The sequence below is a fragment of the Calidris pugnax genome, unplaced genomic scaffold (genome assembly GCF_001431845.1).
Source record: "Calidris pugnax isolate Ruff unplaced genomic scaffold, ASM143184v1 scaffold188, whole genome shotgun sequence".
Lineage (NCBI taxonomy): Eukaryota > Metazoa > Chordata > Aves > Charadriiformes > Scolopacidae > Calidris > Calidris pugnax.
This window is the reverse complement of record NW_015091257.1, coordinates 15,974,706-15,985,655: the sequence shown is the minus strand read 5'-3', so window position 1 is coordinate 15,985,655 and position 10,950 is coordinate 15,974,706. Positions and strand designations below refer to the sequence as shown.

The 10,950-nt window shown below is 39.3% G+C and overlaps 1 protein-coding gene across 1 annotated transcript in view; it reads right to left on the bottom strand.

Moving 5' to 3' along the window:
• PHEX (phosphate regulating endopeptidase homolog, X-linked) overlaps positions 1-10,950 on the bottom strand; it is a 106,484-nt gene that overhangs the window by 23,337 nt on the left and 72,197 nt on the right. The window contains exon 15 of the mRNA XM_014960422.1: positions 5,009-5,067. Within this exon, the coding sequence (XP_014815908.1) occupies positions 5,009-5,067 (59 nt within the window). The remainder of the gene's footprint in view (positions 1-5,008; positions 5,068-10,950) is intronic.

Sequence of the window (10,950 nt, the reverse complement as noted above, 5' to 3'; positions counted from 1 at the left end):
ACTTTAATTTTTGTTTTCTAAAGGAAAAACCTCCCCATATTCTCCAGAAAACCGATCTAAAAAAAAAAAAGAAAAAAAAAAGAAGAAAATAACAGTGAAAAAGTTCCCCTATTTTATACACTTACAGATAAGAATTTTAGGAAGAAGAAAGAAAGAATGGATGTAAGGATCATGCATCATCTCACCTGTGACCGTAATTAAATAAAAGAGAACACTGGTCATCGGTATATAGGGAAAAATTAAAAATGAGGGCTCACTTAAGACCACTTAAAGCTTACTTAATAACAGGGCTCAGAAAGTGTTCAGTCCAAATCTGTTACGTTCATTTACCTCCTGGAAACTAATGGTGCACTTGAAACTACTTCATTAATAACCTTCCAATTATTCCAGTTCTTAAGGGAAGAGAAAGTGCCCCTATGCACCGTCCCCTCATTCTTCCCCAGCCACAGCACCGTTTGCTGTTTGCCAGCACTTCCCTGGCTCCTGGCAAGACAAGAGTTCTCCCTCCACAACTCACAGCATCAGCAAGCTGCCAGCATCGATATCTGCATGCCGCTTTCTAGAAAGATGATACTTATTGCTTAATATGAGCTCTCATCTGTGGTTTTCTCTATGGATGCTAATTCGAACGTAATTTTAAAATTCTGTTTTAGATTATATCTTTTTCCTGTAACATGTAATGAAGCCGCTCTCTAAAGAGGCCTCTTGACTTTCACTAGAGAACTGCAGTACAAGCACAAATGACTTAGAAGGAGTGTGGGTATAAACTTAGAGAGATAATATCAACAGTAGCTAATTATCCAATACGTCTATTCAAGCTTATACCTCATGAGTGTGTTGCTTATATTTGCCTCAGTTCACTGTAAATCTCCCTTTCATTACTGTTCACAACCCACAAACATTACTTTTTTGATATACTCTAGAGCCATACATATCTACACTTGGAAAGAAAATCAAATACACCAAATGTCTAATGAGCAGTTCCCTTCTAACCTTAACATATTCAAGGGCCAATATTGTAGTGCTGTAATGAAATAAAACCTTTCCTTCAACAGAAGTATGTTAGCATACTTTGATCACTTGTATCTACTTTCAGCACATATTTGCATGGTTGTTAATCTAAGACACTTTGGATTATGGAAAAAGAAGAAAGAAAGAAATAGAACTAATGTAAAGAGAACACCAGAACTAAACTTGTGTAATACAATAAATCATATGTACTATATTTTTTTACTCTGCTCTTTGCAGCACATCTTACCTTGATACATCTGCTTATTCCTTGTTTGGAGATATTAACAGAGTTGCTGGCCATTCAAATTATCAATAGTTTAGTAATGAAAATTAAATGAAGCAATAGCAAACATAAGGATGTTTGCACTAAAGTGCAGCAAAATCTTTTACAGTCTACTGCATATGCAAGTTTTGCTGTACTGTCCCAAAATAGAAAATTATTAAATTTTCTAAATCATCTGGTTTCTACTTTCACAGGAGTTGCTATGATTATGCTGATAACATCACACAGTACATTTCCATTGTCAAACTGAACAGACTTAATTTTTAGAATCAACTTTGAAACCAATTATTTTCCAGTTAATATAGAAGCTGCTTTCCAGAAACAATTTCTATTCTGTATTTTAAAATTCGCATTACTGGTAATTCTTCTACTAGTATATCTTTCTACCTTCCAGCAATCAGTAGCAGAGGGACCTGTCTTCCTGGACTGAGCTTATACCTGTCTGTTCTTTTGTTCAGAACAGAACACCCTCTTTTTCAGATTATTTGCTAATACGATGACCAGCACAGATCCTCATAATGCATTCTTCCAACTATTTTGAAAACAAGAAATTTGTTCCTACCTCCTTTTCTTATCTCTAATCAGTCATTAATTTATGAAAGGACCTTTCTCCTTGTCCCATGACAATTTCCAGTTAATAGCATTGGGGAATAACCTCAACAAAAGTGTTCTATGGAAATAAATGTAGTATATATCAAGCATACTTACTTCCTTTCCAAATTTCAAAAAACTCTAATTGACTAAGAAAGCATGACTATTTTTCTAAAAGAAAAGCGAAAACCAAGCCACGTTGACTCTTCCCCATTATATCACATGCTTATTCATTCTGTCTTATTCATTCATGTTGTGGTCTTGACCGGTTTCCTTCATATAGGGGCTAGAATGACTTTTTATGCAGATCTCTCTGGATTCTCTTTTGAAAAAAATGATTTGACATTTGCCACACCTATTCTTCCTGTGCTAAGGTCATTATAAGTGATAAGTTATACATCAAAACTGGTTGTTTGGCAATTTCTTGTCTCAGTTCCTTTGAAATACCTGAAAGAATATTATCTGGCCCTTGTATTTGTCACAGTCCATTTTGTGAATGTCTTCTAAAGTATCTGCTATTGACGCTAAATTTGTGACACCTCCTGGGACTTACCTCCCATAAGAAAAAGCTCCAGGATAAGCTTCCGAAACTCTTCCAATGCAAAGAATTATATTATTTTTATGCCTGGGAGACTCACCTCTTTCAGTGTATTTGAAAAAAGGTTTTATTATTAGTTCTTATGCTCTTAGAAAGTGGGTCCTCAAAGGCTTGTAGGCTTGCTATATATTTGCTATATATAGTTTGTGGGCTTGCTTTATATAGCTTACATTTAACTTGCTAGAGTTCATACTTATTTCTTATTCTCAAAAAACTCTCTTTTGTAGAACTTCTTTTCTGTTTTTTTAACTGGGCCTTTAAAAAGACGACAGTTTTTGTAGATATTACTAGCCCCTACAGAACTTTCTATGGTTTATCACTGAAAACATAGCTGCTAAGCAATAAGGTAATAACTGCTGGGTGTGAGATTTGCCCAGGAGATAGATCACACAATACGAGTTTGCCTGGGTTCGCAATCTCGGTCTCCCACACTGCAGTTCTTTCCCAGCAGCTTTAATGTGAATTCAGACATGATGTGACAAATATTTATCAGCAACTTCAGGCCTAAGCATCTCACGGGCCCTCTTCCCCTGCAAATCACACCAGCCAGCAGTGGAAGACTGTAGAGTGCTTTTCTCTGAGTCTTCCATCCTATTGCACATCATTTTTAGGGCATGGCCAGGGGGTTGGAACTAGATGACCTTTAAGGTCCCTTCCAAGCCAAACCATTCTATGATTACATTTGTACAGCTCTCTCTCCCAGGTAGGAGATGGTTTTCTTCACCAAAATCCTTTTCCTCTTAAGAACAGCCCTAAAAGGACTGCATTATCCAAACTTCAAGGTCAGGTGCCATCAGCACAAGAAGGTCAGCTGTTATGACAAAAAATGCAATTGCCGCTACACCCCATGACTGATTGGTTATGTTTGACAGCTCTCTGCTTCGTGACACCGTTAGATACAGCGAGTGTGAAATTTAGCTTCAGTGACTCCAGTCTTTGGTTACAGGTTTCTCTAAAGTGCCATGGCAGAGAGGGTGAGAGAGCTGAGCCCTGCTGAAACTTGAAAGGGTCCAACATTGAAGAAGACATAACAGCAACGGTTCTCATTTCGCGCTGACCGAGCTTCCCCTCCGTTCACACAATAAATCTGAAGCAGCAGTGGTGGCCGGTGCTTAGTTCAGCAGGAGAAGCATCTGTCATGCTTCACACGTACCTCGGAGCTGTGATCAGCACAGGGATGTCTGCCTCAAGTGCTCCCTTAGATGATCGACAAAAATGTGGCTGCTTTATGATGGCAGCCCTCTAATTAAAGGTAGAGAGGTCTAGGCCTAGAACTAATTTTAATCAAAAGAACTGCTTAATTGTCATACTCATTTTACAAATGAGCTTACTTAGACATAAAAGAATTTAAGTGAGTAGTTTGAAGGCAAAAATTGTTTACAGAAATCAGTAGGAGCAGATACCAGCAGACTGGAATTGCCAGTCCTCTGCTGTAACCCCTTCAGTGAGATATATTCATTTTGTGACTTTCAAAAACTGCTTTTCTGTATGACCAAAATAGATTGGGAGAAAAAGGGGGAGTCACTCAGTGATTTTTGACACACCTGTCCTCAGGGACTGAGACCATAGAGGTGATAACAGGTCTACCTTTCAGACTCTGACGGCACAGAATGAGAATGGCTGATGTAACTTGTAAAGCTAATAAAAGCAAAGAGAATTGTCAGGGTAAAGATAACACCTTTATCCACAGAAATACCGATACACACTTTTAAACCAGGCAGAAATTTTGTATGCAAAGTCCATTAAAGCAAGTGGGAACAAACATCCAAACTCTGAAAACCTGTCATAGGTTGTCCTGGGCTGGCCACTCAATGAAAAACTGAGGCTCTCTTTAAGCTCTATCCTTTCTCTCCCTTCTCTCTGGAAAACTCAGCTCTTTTACCTCATGTGCTTCCAAACCGGGATTTATGGTCTCTAAAAATAACCACTAACTAAAATTAGTGTAAAACAAGTTGTGATGTACATACAAGACAATGTCATCGGACTACACAAGTAAGAATTGTAAGTTAACTACAGATACCACTCCTTGTCCTTGAAGGTATTGAAAAAATCCGCTGGACACCACTTCTGAAGTTTTCTGGTCTATATCACAGACTCCTTTTAGTCATGTTTATTGGTACATATTTATTAATACTATAGGACAGAGTTGCTATCACTTAGAGAGTTACTGTATATTTATGGAGGTATGTGTACGTATGTTTTTACTACATGTAAGACAGAAATATTAAGCTTTAATAAAAGTGATTTAAGCTAACATTTGCAATGGACAGAGTACACACACAACTGGTCACTGCAACTCAGCTGACAAAGGGTAACCCATTAAGCAAGAATAATTCAAATTTGTAGGAGCCCTTGCTTTTTCAGAAGTATTCTCTCACTTAAGATGTCTCACAGCTGAATCACCAGGCTTAAGCTTTTGACTTTTCAATCACAAACACACAAACTGTACCAATATTATCTGCAGCTTGATACATACATTTCCCAAACAGGCACTTTATAACAAGGCTCAGAAGTCAGATACTCACTGATCTGGTTGGTAGATGCACTATAAAAAGCATTTACAGTAGTTGGGCTTGTAAACCACCTGCAGTAAGAGCAAAAGAAATTGGCTGTCAGTACACTTACACAATTTTTTGTGTACAGAATGAGCAAAGATAAAAAGAGAACTCAGTGGAAGGAAGCAAAACTGTGAAAGACCTAGGATACATTAAAATTTTGGTATTTCTCCATTTCAACACATGCTGCCTACACTTTCTAGAACACTGAAATCTATTGTTTAATGGCTTTACTTTAAGTGCATACAGTCCATGAATGTTCAACAGGAGCTATTGTTAAGCTTTCTATTTCCTAATCTGTTTTATTTCTAATTGACCATTGTGCTTGTGAGGTCTGCCATGCTGATGAGAGTTCACACAACACAGGCTGAAACTGTGAAAACTCTCCTAAGTGTCTTTCAACCATGTGTGGAGAAACTCCCTTTTGAAATTAGAAGAGAGTATTTTGAAAGGAGTGAAGTGGCTTGAGGTGCTTTGCTGACCAACTACTTGAACAATTAGGGTGACGCCAGCAACATGGGCAGGTGTTTTCTGGGAACCTAAATTCAAAATAAGCAGCTTCATGTTTTGTTCCCTACACAATGAACGTGGCTATCAGCATGCTCATAAACAAATGGACCTCTTGCAAAGCAAAACAAATTTCAAAAAGAATATTAGCATTTCTTCTCACAGTTAGATTTCTCATACTCACTGGAGGTACGTGTGGGATTTGAATAGCAAATAGGATTTACGAATCTCCTTAGCCTAAGCTTATCCATGTTGACAGTGGTTTCACCCATACGAGTGGAAAATCTCAACTGGCTTTAGCAAGATCCAAATCCGCTCAGGTGAAACTCTGTTTTTAGTGAGTCCAAGATCTCACTTTATGATTTTATAAGGAAAAACTGATACAAAAGAAAAGTAATGAAGTCTATGAGAATTAGTGGTTAATTTATAATAAATTAGAAGCAATTCCAGTAAATGTCCAAACAGGAACATCCTGATGTTTTTAGCAATTCATCACTCAGATGTTTTGTAGAGCTAAATGAGTGCAGTGCAATTGCTTTGGAAAGTTTCTTTCAAAGAGAAGAAATGGGAGCTGCAAAACAAAGAGTAAGACGAAGGAAGATCTGTCAGAACATGGAAAATCTGTGATGTTAGCAGCATTCACGTACACGATCTGTGCTTTAAAATAGCACCATCAAATGAATGAGTTAGCTGCAGACCCTGACTGTTTTCCTGGCAGCTGATGTCCTCATGTAAACCGTCCAACAAAGGGGAACATTTTAGAATGGCAGCATTCTGTCTTTTATCAATAAATTTATCTGTTTCTCTCATCTTCAAAGCTGAGCAGCTTATTTCACAATGCAGCAACTAGAAAAACTAACCAATAAAAGCAAAAGGTGATGTAATGTAAATATCTTAACCATCCATCACATGATTGGCTCTAATTGCCACAGATAACTCTCCCTGTTCCGTTTACCTCGGAGATTCTGAAAGGAAGGAGCAGGGGGAGGTTGTTTTCTGATGTGTTTTCTGTTTCCTCTATAATAAAGAGATTAAATGTTAGAGGTAATGTAGTGAGATAATGGAAAATTGAAGAAAGGGTGCTTAGGGGGAGGGGGCTTAATTCACCACATTTCAATTCCATGTTTGTTTACAGCAGCAATCAGCTGAACTGTTTTTAAGGATGCAAGCCAGCCACTTGTGTGGTGGATCCTGCTCTCCAGGCTTAGCAGTAGGTCTGGTGGACTCTATCCCTTTTTTCACAAGGAGTGAATCTGTCTCAAAGAGACCCATCTGAAACACTCAACACTTTAATTTAGATTTTACTATAAGTTTGAACAAAGACACATAGCATTGTGACTTCCACCTCACCCTACTGGCTTGTTCTACTTACAACTCTTAAACAGCAACCTTTAAACATGAGAAAGGCTTCTGGGACAACAAATCCTTCCTTTTTGAAAATCCTTCTTGGAGCAAGTGTCTTATAGGGCCTCTCATTTCTAGACACAGGATTAAGGGCCTGAGACAGATAACAGATACTCCAAAACAGACTAATGTGCTTTGCTCTTCTTCCCATCCTCTGCTGCTGCAGGGGGCTCACCACAGCTAGTTCAAGACAGGAACAACCACAAGCAGCGGTTAAAGAGCTCTTCACTGACAAGCACCATATGTCAAACAGTATAAGTTTGCACCCATTTTTACTGCGTGAGGAGCTAACCAGTGATGTGTGCACTTGTCACCACAGGAGCACCTCACGCTGCCCAAGAGCAACTTAAAATGCTCTTGGGAGGACATCACATTACTGCTGGCCATGCTTGCATACCTATGAACTCAGACTCATAGCTCCTAGACTAGCTACTAAGACTCACCACAACATCACCATCTAAGACTGCTTCTGTCTTCATGATCCACCACCACAGTAACAGACCCCATCCTGTTTCCTGAGCTTCCTTAGCTTGTCCTGAGACAAAGACTGATAGCAGCCTTGATCTTCTCACTGCAAAACTGAACTAAGTTCTTTCCAAGTTGCTCTTTTGTAATGAGGCCTCAAGAATGACCCTGTTTGTTATTTTTTAAGCAAGTAGGAAGAGGAGACCTAGCAGCTGTACCAAGGAGTCAGGAAAATCAAGAGTTCTCTAGTGACAAGCAGAGTATAATGCTGAATTTCATATGTGACGTCTAGACATTCAGCAAAAAGCATATTTACACTCCAACATTTTGTTGTACCATTCTGAGCCACTGTCAAAAAGATTTAGAAAGCATTTTCCACAAAAGAACAGAAATAACCGAGACTGCTTCCATTCAGACTAGCAGAACAACTTCACCTCTCATCCGTCATCCTCTTTCAAGTGAGCTCCTTGAAATCACTGAACTGTCAGTGACAGACCTTAACTAATAACACATCAAATTACTATATGAAGGTCTGTGAAAAATAGCTGTCGCTGTTAAATTTTAAGGTGAAGCAAATTTAGAAATAGTGCTCTCATTCCTGTTTGAAGTCAGGTTGCCTGGGCTTTTGGTCTAGGTCTGGTTATAATTTCAGTGTATTTGATCTATTAGCAGAAGGATAGGAAACAAAAGACAAGCATAACAAATTCTAAGCCCTTGTTAATTACAAACTACATTTAAAAAAATCTAGAATTGTTTACACTGCTTCCATTTACTATTAGCACGTCAAAAAGGGACAGCTTTGACTGATGTCTTGTAACATTACTGATCACCAGCTGTCAAAACATAATGCTGCAGACTTGACACTCATAAGTTTGAGATTTCTCTTGTAGAAATAAAATCCAAAACCCACAGAGATAGCAACTGTGGCAGATACTGTCTTAGGTTTGTGTTTCCTTAGGCTACAATTTTCTCTGCAATATCTTCCTTTCTGAGTTAAGAGTATAGTGTGATACTTTGCCAGTCATGAAAAGGGGTGACTGGGAACATTTACAATGCAAGGAAAGCTTATTAATTTATTGAATTGTCTGTAAAGCACAAGCTGAATTTGCAATTTGTTCTCTCAACTTCTTGAGTTACAAGAAATCACTCAGGTGGAGCAGAACTTGTGTTCAATATCCCAAGTAAGAGTTAAAAAAAAAAAAAATCATGTAAGTAAAGAAAATGAATTTGTGAATGTTTAACATACTTAAGCTGGTTAGAAGTGCAAGGCTGTACAGAGTTGCTAACGAAGCTGGAATCTGGAAAATCTCTTCCCAAGAAAGGACTATAAACAAAAACTTCAAAAGGGGAGGTAATCTTCAAGGTAGATTTCAAAAGTGTCTTTCCTCTTCTCATTGTTAGTCTGTTTTATACATTTTCCCATGTAGAAATAGAAAATTAGCCTCCCAGGCCAGGCTGCCACCTGTCTCTCCTAGGCCTGGGAAAGAATCTGGGATGGTAAGGCTGGGCCCAGCCTTCTGTGCCACAGCACTGCTTAAAATGAGGTTCTAAGACCAGGAAGACTCCTGGAGGCTCCTTTCCAGACTCTCCAGGGCAGATCCACCCACAAGATTTCAGAGCTCTCCAGCAGGATCTCTCCAACAGACAGCAACCTGCCCTATGTCTTTCATGGCTTCTTTTCCCTTTTTGCAGAGGGAGCTTTTGCACTGTCCTTAATGACACCTAACCCATCACCTCTCAGAGCTGCCTGCCCCCGTGGTGAACCAAGAGTCAGGGCTTTAAAACAGTATTGTGTGATTGAGAAACTTGAATAGGTCCTGGAGGAGACCCAGGAATCTTCCCATAGTACACTTCCTCTGAATCAGTGTTAAGAATGATAGATGCAATCACTGTTGAAAAGGTGTGCGTTTGTGTTTATATATACATAGACCTATACACAGACATGTGCATGTATATTTGTAAGTATAAATGTATATCACCCCATAGATGGATAAGCAAATGCCACTAAAACCCTGATTCGTATTTATCTCTCCCTTCCACATGGCCACCACATCCCCATGCCCTGCCTTTCACCTCTCTCCACTCTAGCCACGTCTTACCTGGGTTATTATAATTGTCTTCACGCCTGCTCCCTCCTCCCACACTCCCCCTTCCAGCCTCACCTTTTCCATTCAGCACTCTTGATCCAACCTGCACCATTTTGTGCATCATATTCCTCAGCTCCTGCCACCAATCCCTTTTGTACCTTTCTCTCCCGATACCCAAGCTCTTCTTCTCTTCTTTGAAAGAGCCAGCTGTGAGAATGGCAGCCATCTCCCCAGTCAGCTATTAGGATCACAGCTGGCATTCAAAGTGGGTGTTGAGGACAGAAAGTTGCAGCTCCCACAGCTGTGGTGCCCCTGGGGGAGCCTGGCCCCCAGGACTGGCAGAGCCCCCAGTACCCCGAAGCCTTGTCACCGTTTCTTGTCACACTCGGGCTGGGTACGTCCCCCCATCCATGCCCTGAGCCATGCTTCACCTGACTCCCTTCATGCTCACTTTTTCCTGTAAGACAGATAACTGCTAAGGAGGGAAGGAGCAGAACAGAGGACAAACAATTCTGATAATTATTCCTGCTTTGATGGATTTTTTCCCCTCTTTTTAGATTATAATACTGTTGAATTTCTGGAATAACTTATTTCCACTTTGATATCCACATTCCCCCTTGCTTTAACAAACTCCTTTGTCTTGTGCCTCCCAGCTTCTCTGACTGTCCCCTGATAGTGTTTCATTGAGCCACCATTGAGCCATCATTTTTATTTTTCATTTAGTTGACTATGCTGGGGGAAGTGAGTCCAGTTTGAGATAATATTTCTGAGAAATCTGGACTGTCTGCTAAATTAATATAGTGTTTTACCTTTTGGGGGTAATATTAATGTTACTTTACTAGCTGGTAATTTGTTTCCTTAAATACTTATTTCCTTATTTATCTTTTTCAGTCCAAAACTTGGACCATCTTATAGTATCTATCTCTAAATACAAATGTTATGCTAAAAGCTACTGAACTAGGGAAAAGAAGAAATGAAGCAAAGAGAAACAAAACCCCAAGGGTAATTCTCTATTAACACAGTGCCAAGCTTCAGTGTAGAGCAAAGATCTGTGTAGTTCTATGAAATATAAACACTTAAAAAAAAACAAAACCAAAAACAGGAAAATAAGAGAAAGAAAGAAAAAAGAGAAGTGGAAGTGGTAGAGACTGATAGCTAAAATGTGACAAGTGATGATATTTTTAAGGCAGATTTTAAATGCCTCAGACTGGTGGGTGGGAGTTATTTGTTTATTATAATAAATTTTTTAAAAATATTACTGGAGGTGACAATAACCCCCTGTGCTTGGCACCCCTCAGCAGGCACAGCAAAAGTGGACAAAAGTGTAAGGGACACCACTTTCAGAGCTCTTTTCTATTGTGAAGCAGGTGCAAAGGCAGCATAATGTCCCAGAAGGAATAATTAAAACTGAGGGCTCAGGTGGGGGTTACCCTCAGCTCCCCCAGAAGG